At 46.0% G+C, this 27855-nt stretch overlaps 1 protein-coding gene across 7 annotated transcripts in view; it reads left to right on the plus strand.

Moving 5' to 3' along the window:
• PCBP3 (poly(rC) binding protein 3) overlaps window positions 1–27855 on the plus strand; it is a 185522-nt gene that overhangs the window by 119068 nt on the left and 38599 nt on the right. For all 7 annotated transcript variants that reach the window (XM_081138503.1, XM_081138499.1, XM_081138498.1 and 4 more), the window contains one exon: window positions 5433–5566. In XM_081138503.1, coding sequence (XP_080994629.1) covers window positions 5557–5566 — 10 coding nt within the window. In that variant the 5' untranslated portion in view covers window positions 5433–5556. The remainder of the gene's footprint in view (window positions 1–5432; window positions 5567–27855) is intronic.

Raw genomic sequence — 27855 nt, forward strand, 5'->3', positions numbered from 1 at the left:
GCCAATTGTCTTCACACACTTCAACCCAAACACACATATCACAACAGATTAAATGCAGAAGCAGATGTGGGAACCCTGCTGTCTTCTTTTAAAACAGACTTTAAGAGATTTACAAAAATAGAAAACAATGCCGCACTTCTCACTGATTTTTGTAAAATATTGCTCATAAAATACTACTTTTGTTGACTTGTATTGGGTTTATTATTGTTATTTTATAACTATTAATATAAAATACTTAAAATTCATCAGTTTTCATCTAATGAGGCAAATAGTGATAGATAGAACCCACACAAACAAAAGCACTTTGGTGTCCCCAGTGATTTTTAAAAGACTAAAAGGGTCTTGAGATCAAAAGTTTTAAGGGTGGTTGGCTGCTCTCCCGGCTGTAGGGAAGCTGCACCATCCGCCCTCCAGGCCTCCCATCAGCTTCTTCCATCTGTGCCGCCATCAGCCCACACCCTGTTCTCTCCTGGGTCCTTCTCTTTTGTGTACCTTCTTCAGTATGGCCTCTCAAAATGAAGGCACCCTCCTAACTGTCAGGAAACTGTCTGCTTTTGCTCCGGCAGGCAGTAATTGTTGCTTTTGTGCTCTGTTGTCATCCCCAACCTCTTATGTCACTGCCCAGCCCATTGTGTGGAGGCCCCGTCTCCCCAGTGGTTTTCATATTGTCAGCATGGCCTAGGTCTCTGTGACTCACACGTGTCACATATCAGTCTCATGTCATTTGAAGTCGTGCTGGACATCTTCAGGATGCTTGTCACCAGGGCAGCTAAGTGACCTGTGTTGCCTGTGCTCACATTTGTTTGGGTAGAGCAAGTGCTTGGCCATGTGTGACACGATGGGCTAGAGAACATTGTTGTTGAATGTTCCACAAGCCCTATGATCCTCAGCGCAATGTTAGCTTAGCTTATAGATATGGTGGATTATATTGAATGATTTTTTATGTGGAGCCAGCCTTGCATACCTGGATAAATCCTACTTGGTCATGGTGTATGGTTCTTTTAGACATTCCTGGGTTCATTTTGCTAATTTAAATTTTAAAAAATTATTTTTGTCTCTGTTCATGAGAGAGGTTGGTCTATAGTTTTCTTTTTCTGTACTGTCTTTATCTCTGGTTTTAGTATCAGGGTGAGAGGAGCCTCATAAAATGAGTTGCAAACTATTCTATTTTCTCTAAAAGATTATCTAAGGTTGGTGTTCATCCTTCTGTAAATGTTTGTTAAATTCTCCAGTGAAACCATCTGGCCCTGGAGATTTCTTTTTCTGGAGCTTTTTATTACAAATGCAGTTTCTTTAATGACTGTAGGATATGGACATTGTTGATTCATTTTGATTGACTTTCGGTAGGGCTGTTCTTCACAGCTCTTCTTTCTCTGTGAAGTTTCTTAGAGATTTGCTTTAAGTGTGTTCATTAATGCTCTTTGAAGCATTTTTATGATGGCTGATTTACAGAGAACTCTAAAATCTCTGTCCTCTCAGTGTTTAGCATTTGTTGATTTTCTTTTCTCTTTAATGTTTCTTTCACATTTAATGTCCAGTTTTAGTTGGACTCAGCAAGAAGAAAAGGGAGAAACGTATCTCCTTCATCTTGTCCAGAAACAGGAGCCTTTGTCTTCCTTTAAATTACTGATATCATCTCTACCTTCTGGATTGTTTGTCCTGATCAATGTCATCAGCAGGTTGTATACTTTTAGACCTTTATTGAAGAAATAAATTTTATATTTGTTCATTTTCTCAATTGGCTCTTGTTTCTTTTCTGATCTATTCTTTATTATTACCTTCTTTTTATTTTCTGTGGATACTTTCTGTTATTTTTCTAACTTCTTAAATTTGATTTTTTTAGTTACTAATATTTGCCTTTCTTTATTCATAATATATGCTTTTAAAGCTGTAACTTTTTCTGTGAGCTCTATCTTAGCTGCTTGCCTCAGATGCAGGCATGTAGTAATGGTATTATTGTTGCGGTATAATTATTTTCTAATTTCATTATGATGTTGTCCCATTCATTTCTTTTTGAGAAGCATGGAAAAGATTTTCTGTCGAGGGAGATTACTAAATTATCTTTTGCTAATGATTTCTAATTTAATTGCCTAGTGGGTGGAAAGCCCTGTCTGTTGATTTCCTGTCTTCAACATTGGTTGAACCTTTCACAGTGAATCAGAACATGGCCAATTTTTTTTGTTCTCTGAGAGCTGAGGAAGGAGGAGTAAGCTCTAATTGGCAGGCGTGGCATTTTACACACACACACTGTCGTGTTTGTGTCTTTTCATGTATTCTGCTTCCTCATGACTCTGTCACCAGACTGTGTGAGCTGTAACAGAGTGGCCTGTTGGCATCTCCCGCCGGATGGGCCATTCGTTGGTTTGGCCTGGGTATTGCTCATTAGACTGACTTCTCGGCCATAGGCCCTCACAGCCACTGCGTAACTTCCTCACTGCACAGACAGTGATTTCATCTCTTGACTGAATTGCTGCTTAATTTCCTAAATTCCCTCCTGGCTTCTTCTCCTGCCCTTCTTCACCTTCAGCCTGTCTTCCACACTAGCAGCCAGGTTGCTCATGTTAAGATATCGTGATTTATCATGCCTCCTTTTTCTCAGAGCCTGGTTATCTGCAGATGCCACCCGCTCCCATTCTTAAAATGGCCTAAAACACCCCACCCAACATGCCCCCCCTCCACACCCTCCTCAGCTGCCCTCCCCTCACTCACCCTCTCCTGGCAAGAGGAAGGGGTGGGGAAGGCCAGTGGGAGCGGGTAGGACAGTGCTGGACCTTGTGAGTGTGTGATGTTTCAGACTCCTGGTGGAGCCCATGCCGTATCGGAGCACACATAACCATGTGAGCTGCACATGCCCCGGTGCACACGTGTGAGTGTGTGTCTTCTGGCATGTGTGGAGTTTGCAGCTTAATGGGCTGCTTTTGTCTGGACTGTGCCCAGGAGGGGATGTGATGTCCTTGGGGACTAGTCCTTTGAAGCTGATTTGTTGTGGCAGCCTGTTCAGCAAGACGTTACAAACCATGGCTTCTGCTGTTCCTAAGTGGGTCATGCAGCGAAGGACGGCCATCGAGATGAGGAAAGGAGTCATGTCTCTCGTTCGATTTGTCTCCCTGTGTGTTTTGTTCATTTTAACAGTAAATGGCTAGCACAAGCAGAATCAGCCTCTTTTTTTAAAATATGTTTTCATTCATTTTAGAGAGGAAGGGCGAGAGAGACAGAAATATCGATGAGAGGTAGAAACATTGATTGGCTGCCTCTTGCATGCCCCCTACTGGGGATGGAGCCCACAACCCGGGCATGTGCCCTGCCCGGGAATCGAACCAGTGACCTCTCAGTACATGGAATGATGCTCAACCAACTGAGCCACACAGCCCAGGGCCCAACTGTGTTTTGAAAAGCAAACAGCAGAGCCTTTCCTCTCTCAGGTTTCATCATTATTCATATCTAACTCCACAGGGTGCCGGGTGGCCCTGGCTACCTGACACACGGTGATGTTGGAAGAAGTGAGTCATTGCATAAACGTGTCTGTCTGTCACATCACTGTCCAAATTTCTGGTCTCATGGTGTTTCTTACCAATTTAGTGACATAGGGCTATTTATATTTAGCAAACTAGTTTCCTTTAGATGTTTCTAAAGCTATGTAAATTTTTCTTTTTAAAAAAATTGTTGAATTGTGAGAGTTCTCTGTATAGTCTGGATATTAATCCTTTCTTAGATATATGATTTGCAAATATTTTCTCCTGTTCTGTAGGTTATATTTTCACTTTCTTATTAGTGTCCTTTGATACATAAAAGTTTTAAAATTTTTTTAAATATACATCTTTATTAATTCCAGAGAGAGGAAGGGAGAGGGAGAGAGAGAGACAGAAACATCAATGATGAGAATCATTGATCAGCTGCCTCCTGCACGCCCACGACTAGGGACTGAGCCCGCAACCCGGGCATGTGCCCTGGCCGGGAATCAAACTGCGATCTCCTGAATCCTAGGTCGATGCTCAACCGCTGAGCCATGTCCGGCCGGGCAAAAAGTTTTTAATTTTGAGGAAGTCTGGTTCATCTATTTTTTGTTTGTTGCCTGTGCTTTTTGGTATCATATCCATGAAATCATTGCCAAATCCAATGTCGTAAAGATTTTTTCCAGTGTTTCCTTCTAAAAGTTTTATAGTTTTAGCTCATAAGTCTAGGTCTTTGATACATTTTGAGTTAATTTTTGTATACGGTGTAAGGTAAGGATCCAAGTTCATTCTTTTGTAGGTGGATACCCAGTTTTCCTAGTACCATATGTTACACAGACTATTCTTTCCCCAACTGAACTGTGTTAGCCCCCTTGCTTTTTGATGACTTCTCGCTCATTGACCTTAGGCCTCACTCAGCAATCAAGGCCTCGCTGATCCTCTGATCAGTAACATGTTGAACCTTGACTGCACTTGTGTGTGACTGTCTCCCCAAGTGAGATGCGGTGCGACCATATGAACGGGAGGTTTTACTCAACGTTATCTTATATGGAATTTCCTTACATGTGGTATTTTCTCATTTATTCTGTTTTGAACCTCAACATATTATATGGATAAGACAGTTTAGCTTGAGACAAACCCAGTCATTGCTGTTGGTTATTGCCTAACGTGGTTACCTGATTGACTCAGAGAAAGGCAAAGACGTTTAACATAGGTTTCTAATTATTTTTGGTGCCATGACCTCACAATTCCAAATGTTGAGACACTTATAAACAAGCCTTTTAAGATGTCTAGAACAGTAATTTGTAGTGGTCGTAAATATACACATATGGAATAGATTGAAAAGCACAGCAGAGAGGATGATGTTATGAAAATGGGTACTTATGAATGAGAATTAAATTTCCAGGTTGAGCCATAAACATGAGTCAACATGTAAAAACTCAGGAAACTTAGACCGAGGCGAAAATGACACACTCTGGGAAACATCAGGTGGAACAGAAAGGGGCCCTACTTGGACAAAATTGCATGCTGAAATGGAAGAGTTTGAATTAAATTATCATAAGAGCCACAAAAATGGAAAATCAGCTATGTATTTAAATTAATGCATAATTTCATAAATGTTATTTTAAAATCTGTATAAATACATGTAAATATATGAAATATTATAAGTAGAAAGTTGACTATTTTATTTACATTCTCAAAAGTTTACACAGTTTTACCAAAAAGCTTCTTTTGGACTTGTCATTTATAAAATGGAAGCCGCCTCATGTTTCAAGCTGCCTCATTTGGGCTATAATGGGACAGTGTTCAGGGTAAGTCCTCACTGGCACTGCACTTCCATACCCTGCCCTGGCCTTGTACCCGAATGATTAAGACATGTTTGCTGCTCTGTTGAATGCAAAAAAAAAAGCCGTTCTGTTGACCCCAGTGGACAGGGTCATAAATTTGTAAGCTCATATGCCGTCTGTTTTTGTGTTTTAGGTAGGTGGGCTCCACGGCAAAAGTCAGGCCTTCCTTGAATCAGCAGTTCCAGTTATGATGCTCTAAGTTACGACAAGTCTGAACGTTTGTGTCTATGGATCTGCTCTGACTCTTATTGCCGCTTATGGGGGAAGGTGAGTTGCTGTAAAGTATCTTTTGTTTGCTCATTTGTTTGCTTACCAAGAATGTTTGTAACGAAGCCAGGCTCACCTCTGAAAATGAAGTTTGTTCCATGTGGTCCAACCTGCCGTTCATTCTCTTTATTCCATGACAGGGTGTCAACTGGGGAGCTATGCCAGGGAGGGAGACAGACCATGAAAGGGAATGTTTGACAAGGCGATCTAGCCCTGGCTGGTATGGCTCAGTGGTTAGACCGTAGGCCTGCACACCTAAGGGTTGCGGGTTTGATTCCCAGTCAAGGGCATGTACCTGGGTTGCAGTTTCTGTCCCTGGCCATGTGGGAGGCAACCAATCGATGTGTCTCTTTCATGTCGATGTTTCTCTCTCTCTCTCTCTCTCTCTCTCTCTCTCTCTCTCCCCCTCTCCCTTTCCCTCCCCCTCTTCCTTTCCCTCCCTCCCTCCCTCCCTCCCTCCCTCCTTCCCTCTCTCCCTCCCTCCCTTCCATTCTCTCTAAAAATCAATGGAAAAAATATCCTCAGGTGAGGATTAACCAAAAAAAGAAAAAAGAATAAAAAGAAAAAAAAGGCAGTTAATGCAGTGATAATGTTGGACCCTCTTGCCTCGTTGGCTCTTGAGAAGTCACGTTGCACTGACTTGGCATTTGAAGAAGCTGGTCTGCGTTTGCAGGAGCAAGTTGACGCCGAGGCAGAAACGTTCTCCATGGCTCTTTCCTCTGAATTTTTGAGGAGCATGGGAACCCTTAGAACTAATTTCCCCTAAGTGTTCCCAATTTTTATCCCTGTAGATCTTCATCTTGCTATTTTGTAAAGAATGTTGGGTGGGGAATCTGAAGAGCTGGGTCTGTTGTCAGCTCCTTTACTGGTTCCCTGTGAGTGAGCACCAGCCACGAGCATGGTCCCATGCTAAGCACCACACACTGGCCTGGCCCTGCTGACAGTCCTGCTGTGTGTGCAAGGGTTTAGCAGTATGTGTGTGGGTATGCCAGAGTGTGTGTGTATGTGTGTGGGTGCAGGAGAGTGTCTGTGTGTATATACAGGTGTAGGACTGTGTATGCATGAGTGCACGAGTATGTGTGCATGAATGTGAGTGAGCATGTGTGCAGGAGCGTGTGTGCCTCTGTGCCACTGTGCAGAAGGTTGTGTTCTGTGTGCTGCTTGCTGTGTCCCCCAACTCCCTGAGGTCCACATCCTCTCTGATGGACCTCAGGGTCCTGAGCCTGCAGGACTGACTTTCTGTGGCCTCAGTTTCTACCTGTAAATCAAGACCTCAGAGGTTCCTTCTGCAGCTCACATGCCTTAGTCCTCTCCAGCCCAGTTCTAGGTTATTCCCCCATGTGTTTTACATTACAAGGGACTGCCAAAGCCTTAAGAATACTCGAGGATGCTTTTTTCACCTATGGCTGCAATAAGGGCCACAGGGAGCCCGCCTCAAGCTGTTTCATGTATTAACCCAGATTCCCAACACAGACATTCGATAGATTCTGAGTTAATGTACCTCCCAGGTGCTTGTCAGAGAAACATGTGCATCTTAAGAAGTCACAAGACTTAATGACCTCCTTGTCAACTCTCTGAAGCTTTGCCGTTCCTCTCAGCACCAGCTTCCTTGCCCACCCTGCCCAGCTGCTGTCTGGTTTTGGTGTGTTTTGTTGAATTGCAGCTCAGCATTTTTAATCCTGTGGTGCTTGACCCAATTCTGTAAGCCTATGTCCTGTGCTGTTTTGATCTTTGCTGTGTTCCCCTTTCCATGGAGGAAGGTTAAAACCATTTAGCCTCCAGGTGTCTGCGTTGGTTGCACGTCAGTGACTGGTCACAGCGGACTGCAAGTCTGCTCCGGGTTTGAAGAGGAGCTGGAGGAAATGGCTCCTTTCACATAACTGGCGTGCCCCAGCTGTGGTCCAGGGCAAGGCTGGTTATGTAAACCAGAGCTGGGGCTGACCAGCGTTCTTCGGGCACATGTGGAGGATAGGCTGGGAGCACCCCAGGCCAGGAGCCAGGAGCTGAAGGGGCCCCCTGCTGGGCCCTCTGCCTCCTTTCCAGCCCTCCCACATTCTCAAGATCTGAATTGCTTGTCGCCTGCCCTTGGCCTGGCCACATTTGCCAGGTACCCATGTGCTCCTTGCTGAGCGTATGAGCCTATGTATGCACGGGGTATGGCTGTAGAAGGAATGGGTGGAATCTGCTAAGACAGTCAAGTCCTACAGTCACGTCCTCCGTTCTCTCCCTGGCCTGTCCCTCTCAGAAGCATTCAGCTTAGTGGTAGCTTGTCTGCCCCTGGTGCCATGGGTGCCACCATCCCCAGTTTTCCTCAGCCTCTGGGCCACACCTCCTCACCTCCTTTGTGGTGTCTGTACCCTCAGCTCCTCCTCGTCAGATGGTGACCCTGGTCCTTCATGTGTCTTTTGCATGCTGCCTCCTTTCCTCTCCCCTCTTCAAGGTTTTGGCTCCTGCCTTGCCCCTCTCTGCTTCCACCACATATGAACACACGCGCATGCCCTTTGCCAGCACAGCCACTTGCAGTAACCACCCACCTCTGTCCCTTTGACTACCTGTTCATCTTACACCAGACCTGCCGTGTCAAGGTCCACAGATCTTCCCCTGCCAGACCCAAAGGTCAGTGTCCAGGCCTCCCCCACACTCTCCCAGTGACACTTGATGCTGTCCGACACCCGGTGGGCAGGGGTGTGGGCCCTCGATGGCCTGTGCATTATGTCTGTGAGCAAGCCATGAGTGGCTGCTGCTGTTTCTGGAGAAATAAAGGCAGATCCTAGGGGGAGAGCTGCTGGGAGGAGTGAGTTAGCCAACAGTGCCAGACACAGCAAGGCCCGTCTTAATGTTTACTGTCAGCATTTTCCTACTCTGCTTTGACACTGAATGTTGATGTCCCAGGACTCTGCTCAGTCTGGCACCGATGACAGAGCCTGCCCCAGGGTGGGGGGTGAGGGGCAGGGAATACAACTGGCCGAGCCAGTCTGTTACTATGTGCCAGAGCTTCAAGCACATATGTCCTTTACCCACATATTATATATATAAATATGTATTCCAAGGAAATAAAAGAGGGACATGAAGAGGTACACTCTTCATTACTCTTTGTAATAATCTTTACAAAGATTATTATAAAAACATTGTTTAATGTAACAGTTCAAAAACCCGGATACACAAACGTAGCAGATTGGTTATGTTCTTATGCATAAAAATGCATAAAATCTTATGCATAAACTAGAATGCCACGGGCATTTGATCACTATTATGTATATTTAGATATATTGACAGCCCTAGCTGGTTTTGCTCAGTGGTTCAGCCCTTGGACTGAAGGGTTGCGGGTTTGATTCCAGTCAAGGGCATATACCTCGGTTGCAGGCTCGATCCCCGACCCCATTTGGGGGTGTGCAGGAGGCAACCAATCGATGTTTCTCTCTCTCTCTCTCTCTCCCATTCTTTCTGAAAAAGCAATGGAAAAAAATATCCTCAGATGAGGATTAAAAAAAATTAAATATATTGACATAGGAAAATATTTTGCATATAATGGTAAGTGAGAAAAACAGGGCAATCATGGGTGATTTGGTCCTATTTTTGTTAAAAACATAGTAACACACACCTAGTGGAAAGGAGTCTGAATAGGTAGACTTCATAAATATGTCACTATCTCTGGTGGTCTTTCTGGGTAATTATCGGTTATTTTTTGCATATATGCATTCTTCTTTTTTTTAAATCCTCACCCAACGATATTTTTCCATTGATTTTAGATAGAGTGGGAGGGAGGGGGGAGAGAGAGAGCAAGAAATACCAATGTGAGAGAGACACATCAATTGGTTGTCTCCTGCACATGCCCTGACAGGGGCCAGGGAATGAATCTGCAACCCAGGCACGTGTCCTTGACCAGGAATTGAACCCGTGACCCTTAGGTGCAAGGGGCGACATTCTAACCACTGAGCACACCTGCCAGGGCATATATGCATTTTTCTATTGTTTTCTGTAATGAGCCTCCAGTACTTGTGTTATTTTATTTATTTACTCTTAAATTTTTATTGAATTTATTGGAGTGACATTGGTTAATAAAATTATATAGGTTTCAGGTATATAATTCTCTAATATATCATTTGTATATTGTATTGAGTACTTGTGTTATTTAAAATTTTTTTCCTGTAAGGGATAGCCTGGCTGACCTTGGTCAGTGATACTGCATGCCTACCCCCTTTCTCTCTGTGCGCCTTTGCTGGTGTGAGAAAGCCACAGCATAGTTTGTGGGCACACACAGTGGCCAGCTCAATGCCCCCTGGCCAAACGCATACCCCTCCTCACAGCCAGCAAGTCCACTCTGCATCCATGTTTTTACCACTACATGATACATGTTTTGTCATTTATCTGTGCCTGATTTCACGTGAGATAATAAAATATAGGTAATAACTCAGTAAAAGGTGGAGCTGGAGGGCAGCTTTCTCCTGCTTGGTGGCAGAAGTGCCTGTCCTGATGGGTGGACCAGTGTGCACTCTCTGTGTTCTCTCCCGAGGTCCTGGTCCACCCATCCACCCCGCACTGCCCAGATCAGAGCCTTCACATCTGGGTGGCTCTGAAGGATGCACAGGGCTCATCCATTGCTAAGCTTTTGTGTGCGGCTTGCTTTTAGGACTGGACCTGGAAGCTCTAGATAACAATGAAGTAAATATGGGAAAGGTGAGAATTTGCTGTTGGGGCCATTTCAGGCCCCTCATCACCTGGCAAGGAAGAGCCTCACCCTGTAGTCCCAGGCCAAGCCCGCTGTTCATCGGTAGGACCAGCGTCATGTAAGACATTCACAGCAGACAGCTGACGGCGGCAGTGACAGCTCAAGTCTTAGAGCTGCATTTTGATTAATATTGGGCCATGAGGTTCCCCCCACGCACCCCTTCCTTTCCAAGGGCTTAGCTGCAGCACTGGATGTCCTGCAGGCATTTGTGCGGTGGCCCCTGTTTGGGGGAAGGAGTCATTGAAATGACAGCACATCCGTGCAAGCTGCGCCACTCCAACAGAACAAGGGGAGTTGGGCAAAAAGTAGATCACGTGTGCCTGGTCCCATGTCACGAGGTTTCCAACGTGAAGCCAATGGGATTTGTAGCCTCCTTTGGTTTCGAGCAAAACGCCACTCTAATTTTCTCCTCTAAACTGGGAGAGTGACCATCTGTCTGATAGCCACATCCACCCAGCGCTGCCTGACCTCATAGCCACTGTGTTTGTAGGTAAGGGGGTGCTGGGGCCTGGCCAGGGCTGCCCCGGTGAGAAGGACAGACTCCACGTGGAGCCCACAGTGGCCAGGGTGAGGAGTGGGGTGGCTGCAGGTCATTAGGAAGCCTCGGGAGGTCCTGCTGCAGCAGTGCAGTACTTTGTTTAGGGACGGGAAAGTGGACAGGGTGTCATACTTATAGGTAGTTCTAGACATTCAGATGATGGTATTCACATTGGGTCCTTTATTTCAATAATCTGGTTCCTTTTTAAGGATCAGGGTCAACTATTAGCACTCTAATGTTAAAGTGTTATTCTGTAGAAAAATGAACATGTAATTTTACAGATGTTTGTTGCCAGTGATACTGGGGTAGGTGTGGGAATATGATTCTCATGCTCAGAAACATCAGCCATCCCTGTGGAGCGGGGCCCTGTACTCTCGGAGTGGGGAGTGCCTTTGTTTGGGAATGTCGACCTTTCAAGAAAACAGGTGAGCTGTTGGCTTCCAGCAGTATGAGCGCACAGTGAGATCTGCCTATCAGAATAAGGTGAATACTTGTATATTATTACTGGATGGAGAACATGCACTTTTGGAGTTAGGTAATTATCTTGAGAAATAACATAATTCTTTTGTCTCTGGGAAGGTCAGTGAATGCGATTGCTTTGTGATAAAGTAGGTGTGGAATATAAAATAGTTTAAAAGTGGTTTGTAAAACTAACCTGAATTTTGTAGCTTATAAGTAACAAAATTTTGGTTTTTTTGTCTGTCCTATAAATGAACTAAGGTATTCCATTAGTTCAGGATCCTTCTGATGAACATATTTTGGCAAATAAGGAATAGAATAAGATATCCATAATATCTGTATAGTGGGCTGATTGCTGGTACCATACTGAGACAAGTTATATCTCCTGTTTGGATTTGCTGGGGAAAAATGTTTCCAGGAATAGTTTGCCAAATCCAAAGTCATAATGGTATTTGATTTTATGTTTTATCAAAAGAAAGATTTTTGCCTTTCATAGATATTTAATGTTTTTTTGTACAAATAAAATATTTGTACTTTAACTTTTCAGGAAACATGTCTATGGCTAAGTTCAGAGAAGTAAATGTAAACATTTCAGATCATGAATTCCTCTACATTTTGGATGTAAAAAAAAAGAGCAGTTGTGCCCTTGGTAATAAAAGAAGCTTTTTTTCTTCTTTAAAGTAATGGCTTATGCAAACACTCTTCACTTTGGATGATACCCAATTCCCTCCAACTGCAGCCTTTGAAGCGATCTCATGTAGTGTTTCTACAGGGCTCTTTCTGACTCATTTTCCAATCTTGAAGAAAGGGAAATATTTCTACTATTTTGTTAAGATAGGGCAGAAAATTTAGTGTTTTTTGTATTTATGATTATAAAATTTCTCTCATTCCTGGGGAAGATCCCATGTATTTGATGCAGTTTTTAACAGTCTCCTTTTCCTGCTGCACCTGACATGTGTCCCCATTGTCTAGGATGATGTGACCGCTCAGTTATTTCATGAGGTAACAAGACTGCGACATTCTGGTGTGACAGCCATGTATGTTTTATGTTAATAAAATTACAAAATTATACCCCCAAATTATTGCCTTCGGGGGGAAAATGAGAACTGCTGTCTGTGCCCCAGCGAGTGTTATGGGATATGGATTTTCCTTTCTTACACAGTGGAATAGACTGTTGTTTTTCCAAAAGTAACAAATTAATAACAATGCAGAAGCAGCTGGCTTCGACCCCTTTGCGTTTCTCATGAAGCAGAAGGAGTGGGTGACCTGGTCCTCACAGCTGGCCTCTGTCCCCACCTGTCTTCAGTGTGCCTGTCCTCCTTCACACTGACCTGGGAGGGAAAACGGGCTGGTCTCTAACAGCGTGCTCATCACTTTTGGACTGCAAAGGGCATTGATAGAGCTGGGCTTGGCTGGCCTTCTGCAGGGGCCCTCTGGCCTTCAGCGCTTCTTGTGTTGATGGTCTCATATGAGACCCTCGGGCTCTGCGCGAGAGCAGAAACCTACCCACCATAAAGCAGATTGTTACCGTGTCAAGAAGCCTCAGGAAGGTTTGGTGCTGGAGCTCTTGAAGACACATCTTCATTCTGGCCAAGGGGGGAACCTCAGAGGTCAGGGACTGAGGACTGAGGAGCAGCAGGCTGCTACTGTGACCTTGTACCATCCTTCAGCACAGCTGGGGTGGTGTGCCCTCCAGAAAAGCACTGGGCTTCCTTCTTTCTGAGTGTCCGCTGCATTCTTTTATGAGTAGTACAGGGCAATGGTTCTCCATAGGATCCTGAACAATCACCATCACCTTAGAACTTTCTGGAGAGACAGGTTCTCAACTACCCCCTCCCCCAGACAGCCTGAGTCAGAAAGTCTGGGGTGGGGTCTGGTTGACTTAACGAGCCTTCCAGATGGTGTTGATGTCTATATAAATGTGAGAGCCAGTGGATCAGCCACACAGGAATGAAAGTGTAGACTACAGTTACGTGGCACTCCTCCGGTTATGTGGTAGAGCAGGCGTGTGACCTGTGGCTGTGGTGAGGCAGAGAGTGTCCTAGCCGAGCAACCATGCTCTTGAGCGTAGCCATCTAATGACCCTTCAGGTAAGATATGAGCCAGGGGAGAGCAACCATGCTCTTGAGCGTAGCCATCTAATGACCCTTCAGGTAAGATATGAGCCAGGGGAAGCGTATGGCATAGTCTCATGGGTTTTCCACTGTGTGTCACCTGGTGTACCGATCTGTCCTGTGGTGCTGAGGTCTGACAGGGCCTGGTCCATCTGTTTCTGTGCCACATAGCAAGACCCCATTGCTAAGCAGTGTCCATCTGCCCTATTGTTGGGCAGGAGTCTCATGGAAAAGCAGAAGAGACAAGACTGTGGGGAGACTGTGGACCTGCTTGCTTACTGGGGCGCAGGCAGGCGGGAGCCCATGCCTCATGGTACCCTTGCCTGGGAAGGGGGTGACCATAGGCTGTCTTCTTGGTGGAAAGGGGACCACAGGAGCCACTGTTGTGTCTGAACGTCTCTGGGGGCCTGGCTGGGGGCAGGGGTTGTGCTCCAGAGCGACAGGGCAGCCAGCTTAGAAGCCAGCTGCTCACACCCTCTGCCAAGCTCTGGGCTCTGTCTCCCGAGTGTGTAACTCCCACACTAAGGTGTGTGTGGAGGTGCTGTCATTAAAAACAATCCAACAGAATCTAAAAGGAAAAAGAAAAACCTGTGTAAAAATAGCCTGCCAGGCGAGACATGGAGCTATGAGACAGGAGTCCTGGACAAGTGGGGAAGTGGTGGGCTTTGTTTTGTTCTGTCTGTTTTGCTTTCATAAACTTGGCATGTGTTTAAATCACCAGGAATGGATAGACTATTGAGTGGATGGTACGGGATCAGTTAGGTGTCTATTAAAAACAAACACCCAATTTAGAACCTTCCCTCACACCAAACACCATTTTATGTGAGACAAAGTGATGAGCTCAGGGATTCACAGGAAACATGTGTTGAGTTTTTAAAAGTCTTTTGGGGGGGAAGGGCACCCCCAGCAAAGCGCATATGCTGAAGGCAGCAGCCTGCAGCTCGGTGCTCACACCCCTGCTCCTGATGGCACCGTTCGGGTCTAGAGCAAGAAGACCTGACAGCCAGACAGCAGTGGCTCAGGACACTGGCCCACAGTGCTGCAGACCCACAGGTGCTGCAGGGACATGGGTGCTATGGGGCCACAGGGAGCAGCTGTGGGGCATAATGGGAACCTCAGCCCTTAGACATGAACCTGCAGTTCTTAAGAAATGTTGAATGGGAGCAAACTGAGGATCCCTGATGGCAACGCCCAGAAGAAACCTGCTTAGGGGGCAGCTAGGTGTGTGGGGGGCCTTGTGGAGCAGCGTCTACGCGGGTCTTCCACATAACTTGAGAATCCACCTCGTCACACGTGTGTCCATGATGCTTATAAGGGAGAAACGGACCCTCCGTGCTCCCTTTAGGATGTGTGGGTGCTGTGTGGGCCTGGAAGAGATTGAGTCTTCTGTGTGGAGGCTTGTGAAGACAGCATGTCCCGCAGCCCCAGCAGGGCCACACCCCCATGCAGACGCACATGTGGCGCAGAGACCTTGCTCCTCAGCTGCTGTCAATGGACAAGACAAGGGCCACCCCTGTGGCCCCACTCCCGCTATGGAGCTCCAGTCGGCAGGGCAGTCAGTAGTACTAGAGAGGCTGACTCTGCTACGCAGCACAGACGGATCTCAGGAACATTGCGGGTCTTAGAAAGAAGAAAAGTGGAGACTGCACGGAGGGGATCAATAGCAGAAGGAGCCGTGGTGACAGCAGCAAGCAGCACTGCATGGGGCTGGCCAGGCTGCAGGACAGGCCACAAGCACCTCTCTCTGGGTCTAGTGTCATGAACTGATCACATTTAAGTGCCCGTGTGAAAATCAACCTGCACACCCAAGATCTGTGCATTTTCCTGCATGTAAATTAGACCTGCCTTTTAAAATCTAGCCACAGAACACACATACTGTGATATTTATGCAAAACAAGAAGGTAGTATGTGGTCTGTTTGGAAATGCTAAGAAAAGGTTCCAGTAACAGTGACTCCTGCCTTGGGGGGGTGGGGGGGAGGAGAATTTACAGTGGCTCTATCCCTCCATCTGAGTGTTTTTCAAGGCCTCTGGGGTGCTGTCTCCCCAGCTGCAAGGGGGCTGCTCACGCGCCTAGCCAGAGGGGTTCTGCCTGCATTTGTTTTGCCTTTTTATTTTATGCTTTTTATTGGTTTTAAAAAGGATTCTGCTGCCATTACAATCAAATCTTTTAAAAGCCACTGGTCTGGGTGACCAAGAAATGCCTATTCTAACCTTTCTAAGCTTGAAATTTTCGAAGAACCTATGGAGTAGTGTCTGGGAATGGACAGCTCGTTTCAGCAGGCGACACCCTGGGTTCCAGGGTTCAATACCTTAGGCTGGCTGGGGCACACAGGGAGGAAGCACAGCAGGAACGCTGGCCTGTCACCTGGCTGCATCTGTAGTGCCTGCCTCCAGCACAGCTGGGCTTCCCTGAGCATTGCCACTATCCCCATCCCCATCCTTGTCCCCCACGTGCAGCCCCAGTTGGCAAAGACCCTGGCCCATGGTGCTAAGGAACTAGGGAGACATGTTGGGATACGGTGGCTGAGCTGAGGGGGAACCGGGAGGAAGCCCAGGGTGACTTGTCATCGCTGGAACCTGGACTACTGCCGCCCTGGTGACGGGGTGCTGCTGTAGGACCGGCTCCGAGCATGTGCGCTCCTGTCTGGCTGTCCTGTCGGCTCACTGCAGCATCCCTGCGTGGCTTTATAACTCCTCCTTTGTGTCTTGTCCAGTGGCAATACCAAGCTCGGTCATCCACACACTGTATCTTCCTCCAACACACTCAAATAAAAACAGCCAAACCCATTACAAGTAAATGAAATGTGTTGGCCGCTGCACTGTTTTCGGATTAAAGGACCATTAGCAGATTGAAGTCAGGGGATTAAATCTCATCAGGAGCACCAACGCCCCCTCCCCCCGACGCACAGACATGCAGGAGCCACTGTCAGTGCATTCACTACTGTGGGAAGGTGGTGGCTTTTCTGCCTCCCCAATCTCCTCTGCTGAGGCTGCCCCCACCCCTGGAAGCCACCAGGACCCCTCAGGTGCCCAGGGATCGTCTGTAGCTCTCCCCTCCCTCCCTCAGGGTGAGTCTGGCAGGGGTCTCAGACTGTGCCTAGGGCCCCCTCCTATGGAACCGCCTGTTGGCTCCCACAGGGTGGGCTTCCAGAAGAGTGGGACCTGACTACAAGTTCGAACCCCTTAGCACAGTGCAGGGCACATAGGAATGAGCCCACCACTGCCCCCTCCTGGTCCCCTGGCCGGTCCCCCTCCTGCTCTCAGCTTCCCAATCAGGGCAGTGTCGGTACCCCATCCTCAGTGGGCAGGGTAACTCATGCTAACAGGGAACACAGGGTAGGAGCTTTGGCGGAGGGGGCATTTTCCCAGCCAGAACACAGGTTTGAGCATGTGCGTGCATTTCTGGAAACTTTCCCTAAGCCGCCGCCTCTGTGCCTGCACACTGGACCTTTGTGGATCTTTGTGGCCCGACTCCATCCACAGGCAGCGCCTCGCCCTCGTGCTCTCACCCCCACTTACCAACGCCACTTTCAGACCAGGGGCTCCAGGCTCAATTTCCAACTCATGCTATCCTTAGTTTTTTAATCTGATTTTTTGTAGCCTTTAGCCATATTTTAAACTTGATTTTTTTTTGGTCTTTGTAGTTTCTTATCTAAGTTGTCTTGCTTTTTTCCCTGAGTTTGTTTTTAATTTTTAGTTCTCTAAGGCTGTCTGTACCTTCTTAACCTTTATAAATCTTGTCTTTTTTTAACTACTGGAATTATTTGTTTTTCTTGTATCGCTCTAGATTTTATTCCCCTTAGAGTTTTACCCACATTTGTTGTCTTTATTTCTCTTTTCCCCTCAATTTTCCTTTCCTTCACTTGGGAAGATTTTTAATGGTTTTAGTTGCTTTAACACATATATTTTTTAAAAATATATTTTCTTTTTAGCCAATGCCATTTGTCGGTGTTGTAATGATATTATTATTAAAATATTACAACATTGAAAGAAATGACCTGCTAAACTCATGTTAGCTTACTTCTCCAACATGGCTAAGAGTATCTGTGATTCTGTCTGTGATGCTGCATGAATCTTGTAAGACCATGAGCCCAGCCCTATCCAGTTTGGCTCAGTGGTTAAAGCGTGTTGACCCACCGGACTGAAGGATCCCAGATTTGATTCCGGCCAAGGGCATGTACCTTGGTTGCAGGCTCGATCCCCAGCCCCATTTTGGGTGCATGTAGGAGGCAGCTAATTCATGTGTCTCTCTCACATTGATGTTTCTCTCTCTCTCTCTCTCTCCCTTCCACTCTCTCTGAAAAGCAATGAAAAAAATATCCTTGGGTGAGGATTTAAAAAAAAAAAAAAAAAAGAAGATGAGTCCACGCATCCAGGAAACGAGGCAGCGGGCAGCCAGGAGCTTAGGCTAGTGAAATGGAGCAAATTATATGGTCCCCTCCTGCCTCACAAAGACATAGTGACCTACAGACTCAATGCCTGTGCCTCGGGCAGTTGCACAAGGACTGGCCTGGGCTGGGAACAGTGTGGTCCAGCTGGAAGCTCCTGAGCCCTGCGACCACAGGCTGCGCCACTAGGTACCAGGTCCTTCTGCTGCGCATGGCAGGGTGGGAAGTGAGGCTGGGGCCTGGACCAGGCTGCCTAGGGCTGCTGTTGTGTCCCCACCCCGCAACTAACTGCTTACCCACAGCCCACCCTCTCAGTGACCGTGGACAAGCCACTCATTGCCTCTGGTCCCTGTGTCTCGTCTGCTTACCACACAGTTGGTTGTTCTGTTAGTAGTGTTACCACATCTCTGTGCCTGCGGTACTGCTCATATTTTGGAAGCTGGGATGACCTTGTGTCCTTTTAGGAAAAAGAAGCCAGCCCTCTCAATAAGGAGAACCCCCCTGACCCCTGAGGTTCCCTTACTTGTTCACATCCTGCGAAGACACCCACCAAGGACAAGGCCCCAAGGTGGCTGCGCAGCACTGGCCCACTCCTAGGAGGACAGGTGCCTGTGGCCAGGCCAGGCCTCTGACCCTCCGCTGCAGAGGTGACTGAGTGCAGGAGTGCCGGCCATGAGGCTGTCTCACCCGTCACCCAGGGGCAGTGCTGAAGACGTGCATGGGGTCCCTGACTCTGACCAGTCAGAAGGATGGGGTGCTGCTGCCCTGACCAGCCCTGCGGACCCAGATGGTGGTGGCCTCCTCGTGGCTGCTCCTTATGTGGGGCTCACTCCGCTGCTCAGAGCCCTCCATCTGGTAGAGGGACAGCTCTGGGCAACAGCTGGCTGCTGGTCTGTGCCTCCTTCCAGGGAGTACAGGGGCCATGGCCTCGGCAGTGCTGCGTGTGGGGCTGGCTCAGGGTGCTCCAGGAGGAGGGGTGCCACATTAATCAGTGGACGAATCAGTGTCAGAGGGTAATGAAGAGCGTTGTTCCCACAGGACCACAGCTGTGTGAGCACCTGGTGACACATTCTTAACAGGAAGCAGTGCTCGGATCCTACATGGGTGTGGGGGGAGTGGATTCGAGGGCAAGGTTGGCATCTGTACAGGGCCCACGTGGACCAGAGCAGCCCTTCCCTAGCCTTTTCCTTTATAACTGGCTGGGCTTTATTTTTCCTTAAAAACCTCATGTACTCAACTAATCTCAGCTTCCTTTGCTTTTTGTGCTATAGTGCAGCACCATTTCTTTTGTTATATTTACCTAAAATTCTTCCTGATTTCCATATTTCTCTTGGTATGAAGTACCATCTGTCTCCCTTTGTTGTAATAAAAGCTTTATGCCCCATCCCGTCCTTTTTTTTTTTAAATAAAAAAGGGTCACAAGGACAGAGACACAAAATCAATGCTTTGCTTTTTTGGGGTGGTAAATGATCTTTACCTTACTTAAGACATTTCTCCTTTCCCTATTTTATTTTATTTTATCTTATTTTATCATTGGTGGATGTGGAGTTTTTTATTAAATACCTTTCCAGCTGCTGTTGAGAAGCAGTACATGTGTGCTCAGCACAGGGATATGGAGCCTGCCTCTGGGCTGAGTGTGGTCCCACACTTCCCAGCTGTCACCCCTGGCCCTGTGTTTGGGGTGAAGTGGCAACATGCCTTTGTGCAGGGCTGCAGCTAGGGGTATAACTGGCATATGGTTAACAAGGTGTCGGCATTAGGTGTTTTTTATTTGTATGGTTATTGAATTTTTCCTTTAATTTACTAGTGACATGGACAGAATTCCTGATATTAATCACCCATTGCATTCCAAGAATAAACCTCCTTTCGGTCTTGTGTATTATCACCCTTTATACATGCTGATTCTGTTAGTGTTTGATCAGAATATTAGTTAGAAATTTCTGCTGCTCAGAAGCTGGAAGTGCTAGGTCACAGTATAGGCCTGTGGCTGACTCGGGTGGGGCCGATGTGTGAGCAGCAACTGAGCCTTCAGCACAGGCTGTGCTCCCCAGGGCTCTGCGTGGGGGTCTGTGTCGTGTCTTGTTGAGTGTCAGCCCCTCAGCCGCCTGGTGTCCAGCCTGTGACTGTAACCTGCAGTTCCTTCATCACTGATGAGATGCACTGCCTTCTGACATATTCGCCAGCCATTTGGGATGTGTGTGGTCAAGGCTTTGCCCACTTCTCTATGGGCAGTCAGTAAGTATTTTCTGGATAGGAGCCCTAAGTGATTAAGTGAAATGCAAATATCTTCGCCCACTCTGTGCGCCCCTTTTCTCTCTCCTAATGGTGTCTGTTGACAAACAGACCTTAATTGTAATGTGGTCCATTATATCATTCTTTTTGGAACCATTGAGCTTGTCATGTCTAAGCCACATGTCCTTGTCCCCACTTCATGTAGGTAGTATCCTATGTGTCTCCTCGTGTTGAGCCACAGTCCACCTGGAATTTATTTGGGGGTGGAATCAATAGGCAGGGTTTCTTTCTGTACCTGCCGACCCTGCTGACTAGTGCCACTGATTGGAAAGACTGACTTCTGCCTCCTTGTGCTGTGTGTGCCTGTCTCTCTCTTGTGGTCCATCATTTAGTTTGTCTGTTCCTGTACCCTGGTCACACGGACTGAACTGCCCCCGCTTTCTGGTAAATAGGTCTTCTCACTTGGTTCTTTTTCTTAGGAATGTCTTGGCCACACTTAGCCTGATGAATTTTTCATGTGTATTTTAAAATCAGATTGTTTGTTGGAGTGAATCTACAGATCAATTTAGGGAGATTTAATATCTTAAATTATTGAGTGTTCTAGCCCATGAACATGGTGCATTTCTTTCATTCTCAGCCCTTCTTTAATTTCTCCTAATAGTGTTTTATAGATTTCTACATAGAGGTTTTACATACCTTTTCTGAGAGTTATCCCAACTCTGATTTTTTTTAGGTTCTTGTAAACTGAAAAATTTTACAAAATTATATTTTCTAGCTTTGTGGGTATAGAGATGTATAATTCTAGTCACCGTATTAAATCCATCCCTTCTAATAATTATTTATAGATTTTTCTGGATCTTATGTGCCCAGTCTTGCCATCTGTGCCTGTCATTGCTGTCCTGTCTCTGTGTCATGGGGGCGCTCACCTGTAGAGGGCCTGCGGGGCCCTGAAATTCAGGAAGTGCAGACCTACAGTCGAATGTGTGTCCCCACATGGGAGGACACAAGAGGTGGGTTTGGGGCATCTGTTCCTGGGCAGCCCCCTTCCCTGCTGTGCTGATGTCTGGCCCATGGTGACATCTGGGTGGATACCCAGACAGGCTCCTTCGTCATTGGCTCAGGTCCTGGCCCTGTACTGCCATGGGCTTGTTCAGCACAGTTCTGTCCCTGCTGTTGCTCTCATTGCCAGTCTATCGGATTGCATTGGGCCCAGACACAGGACATCAGAAAGCTCAGGTTGTTCATTAACTGGGGCCTGCAGAGTGCCAAGTTGGGCAGGCCCCGCGTATCTGCCATTCTCTCTGACTCTCTTGCTGCCACTCGCCCACACCCAGCTTCTCCCAGTGGTCTCAGATGTCTGCCAGCAATGGCCTGGGCAATGTGTTTGGTCCAGGGCGAGGGCAGGAGGGAAGGGTGTGCAGCTCAATGGAAGCATGAGGACCGTTCCCTAGCCTTTCCCCCTCAGTGTCTTGTTGACCCTGACACTATAAGCAGCTTTTTTCCTTCCTTCCAGAAGAGGGACTTTTGAACCCTCGACCTATCTGGAACACATGTCTGAGGGCTGAAGGAGGGATGGTGGATTTTCGATCTTTGCAATTGCCAGCAGCTCCAGCCTGCAATCTGATGTTTCCACCAAACTGAGAGCCACTTGAGGGTGATAGCTGTCCTCCTTTGTCTTTGCCTGGTGCTAGGCTCCTGGTAAGAACTGAACGTTTAGTTGAATGCCCCTGCCATAGCTGGCCTCCCACTATGGCCAGAGGGTCTGTGGGAAGATAGTGTGTGCAGACAGACGGAGCGCCTCCTGTGTGCGGGTACTAGGCACAGGAGCTCATCGTAGCAGGGGCAGGCGGAGATGGCAGAGCCAGGCCAGACCCAGGTCTCAGGGAGGCCTACTTTGTCTCCACAGCAGACCTTCTTCACCTTATTCAACCACATGTTATTCACCTTAAACATGTGGTTGAAGCACTTGAAATATCTGTTAGAGATACTCTGAGGTGGGTCACACCCTAGACCCGGGCACTTTCTCAGAGCCAGGACTGGGGAAAGCCCACACCTTGCCTGAAAGAGAAAAGCTCCACGCTGCTGCCGACATGAGGCCAGAATGCTGGGGCCTCTGAGCAGGGAGGGAAGCGGGGCAGGCCACTGGCTCCCCAGCCCCATCATGTTTATCTGTGTGGACACAAGTGACAAGCCAGCAGGCTGTGCAGAATGCTCGCTGAAGTCAGGTTGGATAAGCCCTAACCATCTTTCCAGTGCTAACTGGGACTGGCAAGAGCATTACAGGACAGAGCTCCCCGCCCTTCCATGGCCCCAAGGACACAATCTGCACTGTGAGTCTCTCAAGGAGCAGAAAGCAGCTAATAAGCTCTGTCGGTTTCTGCTGTACGGCTCCTGCAGCCTGATGGGGCACTGAGCTGTTAAACACAATAAATCAAGTGTGTGCTTGTCCCCTGAGGTTCTGATCATAGCCACCTCCCCCTGACAGCTGAGGCCCAGGTATAGCCCCAGACAAAGCACAGCTGATAGGGGCCCCAACTGGCACTCACTGCAGCCATGCGGGCCTTGGTATTGGTCTGCTAGCAGGACTTCTGTTCCCTTCTCTGGGCAAGAAATCTCATGTTGGAGAGAACAGGCTAGTGCATTTGCCAGGAGTGTAATGCTGTTGTAAATCCCAGATAGCTGTAAACTGCTTCTACTTCAATATCCAAACCTATTTACTGTACCACCCCACCCTGGAAAAAGCCTTACAACTTGCAAGTTACATACCACTTTCAACCACGAGACTCTTTCAAGTCTGAAACAAATATCTTCATTGGTTTTTATATTTGACTAGCATGAAAATAGGGTTTACCTGTCTGGTGGTCAGGAGCCTGAGCTCTGGAACCAGCTGGTTATTATTCAGTTCACAGCCCCACTTTATCCCATATGTAAACAGAGATGGCCCTGTCCCTCCTGCCTTAGGACAAAGGGGTTTGCCTATATAACAGCACCCAGGACATGTGCACCATTTACTGCTCCCGCTGCTGTTACAGCTATACGTCTTATTATGACAATATTTATTTTACTAGAATTATGTTGATTTGAATATTCTTTTAAAAAAAGAATGATTGGAAAATTTGTTTTATCAGAATTTCACTAAGTAGTACTGGTTATAAACAGATTTTGCCAATTTAATCATTGTAAAAGATCAAGTGCGGTTTTGGTTCTGATCAAAATGGAGTAAGCTACACCTATAAACTAACATCTTAGTTAATGGTGAAAGAATAATGCTTTCCTCCTAAAATCATTAACAAGACAAGGGTGTCTGCTTTCATCATTCCTATTAAACAGTGTGCTACAAGTTCTAGCCAGTTCGATATGACAAGGAAAGGAAATAAAAGCCATACAGATTTGGAAGGAGGAAATTAGGCTGTCTGTATTTGCAGATGACGTGACCCCCTGCATTGAAAATCCCATTAAGGCCACAAAAACCTCCTAGAACTAATAAGCAAGTTCACTTGTTTAAGAATGAGAGGTCAACATACAAAGATCAATAATATTCTATATGCAATCAGTGAACAATCAGAAACCAGAATTCAAAACACACCATCATTTATGGGAATTCCAAAAGTTATATATATACTTGCTATACATCTACAAAATATGCACAGAATTTGTATGCTGAAAACTACAAAACACTGATGAGATAAATCCAAGAAGACTTCAATAAGAGACATCCTGTGTTCATAGATTGGGCCACTAAACATAGTAAAGATGCTAATGCTTCCCAAATATATCTATAAGTTTAATGCAATTCCTATCAAAATCCCAGCAGGGGTGGTTGTAGATATAAACAATATGACTTTAAAATGTACATGAAAACACAAAGGAACTAGTTAATCCAAGTGAATTTTGAGAAGAATAAAGTTGTAGTAATTTTAAGGTGCTCTGAAACTACAGTAATAGAGACATTGTATATTGGTGCACAGATAAGTACATACATATGGTATCCGTGGGGTGCCCTCTGTGTCCTCACCTGTTACCAGTGGAAGTGGAGTTCTTGGGGTTCCACAAGGAAAATAATTTCCTGAGGCCCCCCCACAGGAGGATGAGGTATCATGGAAAGCTTTATTGATAATGTAAAATTAAGGGAGTTCCACTCCAAGGTCCCATCTCCCTCCATCTTGCCACGGAAAAAGTCCAGTCTTATTTTGGCAGTGCCAGGCTTAAGGCCACTGCCCTGAGTTTCTGCACCATATTAAAGCACAGTCCAGTCCCTAATCTGGCTGGGTTAGCTTGTCTTCCCAGCTGCAGTCCATTGCATGTGGGGTCTGCATGGCACTGCTGGCCACAGGGCAAGGGAGTGCGGGTCACTGAAGAAGAGAGTGCAGGGGCGCAGGAGCGAAGCAAGAGCATCAGAGAGAGAATTCTTTGGGGATTATAACTGGGAGCTTTACCAAGTAAACCTTCAGGATTTTGCATGCTTGCATTGGCTCCACCCTCCTGGCCAATGATATTTGTTTCCCAGGCCAGACTGGCAGACAAGCACCTTCCCTATGTCACCCCAACTTTAATGTGCATGCTCCTATCTCCCCCTTTGTGAACCCTTCCCCCAGTGATTTGCAGGGAATGGACCTGTGGTTCCCTGGGGACTATGAAGTTGTAGCTTCCTAGTGAAGCTGCCCAGATGACCATGCTTATAATGTCTGACCTCTCCTTTACTCTTTTCCTATTATTAACATTAATAACTAGATAATTACGATGATAACACATAGATGAAACAGAACAGAGCCCAGGATTTACCCACACAAGTATGGACAACTGATTTTTGACAGAGGTAATAAAACAATTTAGTGCAGAAAGGACAGTCTTTTCAGGAATTGATTTTGAAATAATTGGATATCTATATAAAAAAATAAAACTAACCAAAAAACCTACAAACCTTGACTTAAACTTTGTACATTGAACAAAAACTAACTCAAAATGGATCAATATCTAAATGTAAAATGTGAAACAATATAAAATGTAGGAAAAGGAGTTAGGACAATCTATAAAAGATAAGAGTTTAAACAAAAGCCATAAAAGATAAAATTGAGAAATTGCACTTGGTCCACAAAAACATTTGATCAGTGTAAGACCCTGTTAAGATCTGAAAAGACAAACCGGAGACTCAGAGAAAGTCTTTGTAAATAACACATCCAACAAGGGCCGTACCCCCAGTATGTAGAGAGCTCTTTAAACTCCACAGTAAGAAAACAAATAGTCCAGTTAGAAAATGGACAGAAGACTGGGGCAGACACCTCCCCAAACAGGACGGGTGGGTGGGAAATGGCACATAAATAGGTGTTCGGCATCCTTCACTATTAGGAGAAAACAAACTAAGCCACAGCCAGATCTCACTGCCATCTATTAACATGGCTACAGTGGAAACACTGTCAGTCCCAAGTGCCGGCGTAGATGCAGTGCCACTGGGTGTATCTTGGTGGGAATGGAAAATGGTGTGGCTGCTCAGGTACACAGTTTGGCAGTTTTCTATAAAGTTAAACATACACTTAACATACAATTCAGTGATCACAGTCCTGGGTATTTATCACAAAAATGAAAACTTAACGTTTATACAAAGGTGTGCACACTGTTGTTTTTAGCTGCTTTATTTGTAAACAACAAAAACTGGAATCTACCCACATGTCCTTCCTGGTAACTGGACACACAGCTTGTAGTGCACCCTATAGTGGAATGCTCCTGGGCAACAAGTCTCTGTTATATCCAACAACTTGGCAGCTCTAGAGAGCGTTATTACGTAGAGTGCAAAAAGGCCATTTTCATATCCTTAATTCAGTTTATGTAAAGTTCTGGAAATGATGAAGTATAGGGATGCAGAACAGATCAGTGGTTGCCTGGGATCCGGGTTGGAGGGAGTGAGTGCCTATAAAGGTATAGTATACAGGAGTCTCTTCCTGCTGATCCTGCTTGTGTAGGTGGTTAGACAAATCTATATATAAGATACAACTTCACAGACCTATACATGACAAACAAACAAATAAACAAAGGGGTGTGTAAAAACTGGGGCAGTTTAATGGGGTCTTACCCATGTCTGGCACTGGTTTTGATAATGTCCTGCAGTTATGTCAAGTGGAAGCTGGTAAGGAAGGGTAAGAAGCTCTGTATGACTTCTGCAACTACTCAGGGATCTAAAATTATTTCAAAATTGTGTACACACACCTATATACATACATTAGAGTTGATAAGTACTAAATCTGCAAATATAAAAAAGTAAATTGTGTAAAGAGACCATTTAAAAGTGAGAGATAATCAGAGTGGATAAAAAAAAAAAAAGATCGATCTCTGTGCAGTCAACAAGATACCAATGTGAAATACAGTGCTGTTGGTGGGTTAAAAGTTAGAGAACAGAGAAAGATGTCATGTGAACACTAGTCAAAAGAAAGCTGGAGTGGCTACATGAGTGTCAGATGAATATCAGGCTTCAAGACAAGGAAAATGACCAGAGATAAGGAAGGACATTGCAGGAATATGAAACGATCAGTTCAAGAAGATACATTAGTCCCAAATGTACATATATGTCAAATAACAGCCTCAAAATACATGAAACAAAAACTGATAGAATGGAAAGAAGAAAAGGACAAGTCACAATTATAGCTGAAAGTTTCAACTCTGCTCTCTCGGTAACTGATGAACCAGGAGACGGAAGGTCAGGACGGAGCACAGCCCACCAGCTAGATCTCACACCAGCAGCAGAAAGGCGCACGTGGTCTGTGTACACGCAGGAAATTCGCCAAAGTGGGCCATATTCTGTGCAAAAGAATGACAACCTAATAGGTTTAAAATGATTGAAATAATAAAAAGTTTATTTCCTGTCCAGTGTGCAATTAAGCCAGAAATCAATAACCAAAGATAACTAGAAAATTTCCAAATACCTGACAATTAAAACACACACCTCTAAATCATGTGCTGGTCAAAGATGCAGTATCAAAGGAAATGAGGAAATACTTTGAACTCATATACATAAATTTGTAAGGTACAAGTAAACCAGTGCCTTTAGTGAGATTTATAGCATGAAATACTAACATGAGCAAAGGCTTCCAAACTATCTAAGCTGCCATCATAAGAAAAGAAAAGAGCAGAGGGAGGAAATAATGAAAAAAAAAACAGAAACCAGTGAAACTGACAACAGAACTATAAGCCTTTCAAATTGAACCAGCTCAAATACAGACAGACAAAAGCAGTCCTGTATTTCAAGAATTTAGAGGGTGCGGTGGTCCTTTTTTTGTTTTCTGGGGCGGGATTCGTTCTTTATTTCTTGATATTTTTCTGCACCCTTTTATTGGCCTTAACAAGACCTGTGCCTTTATGCGTGTTTCCTCTGCCCTCTGCTGGGAATTGGTGGGTTTGCAAATCAGACTGCGCCCGGGGTGAAGGGGAAGGTCATCTAGCTTGAATGTGGGAACAGCTCCCCTTTTCCCTGGGAAAGCCCAGGGGTCCCGCTCTGCCTGGCCAGCTGTGTGGTCTACCGCCTGCAGCTGAGTGTGCCCCCAGGTAGCCCCTTCCACCCTAGCACACAGAAGCCTCCAGCAAACCCTCCGTGACCAAGTGAATAAATAAGGAGATGAGAGGACAGGGAGAAATGGAAATGTGATCTTGGCCGTTTCATGAGTATCTGAGTTTAAAAATCGCTAAGCTCTGATTCAGAATGGCCTGCGAGGCCATGGGAATGGAGCTGGGCTAGGTGCTCATTATATGTATTCACGCAATCTTTAAATCTGTACTGAGTTTGCTCCTGCCCTCCTGTGACCCCAGAATGGTGTTAGGAACTGGGGGTTTAATGTTGAAT

This window comes from Miniopterus schreibersii, assembly GCF_964146895.1.
Source record: "Miniopterus schreibersii genome assembly, chromosome: 5".
Lineage (NCBI taxonomy): Eukaryota > Metazoa > Chordata > Mammalia > Chiroptera > Miniopteridae > Miniopterus > Miniopterus schreibersii.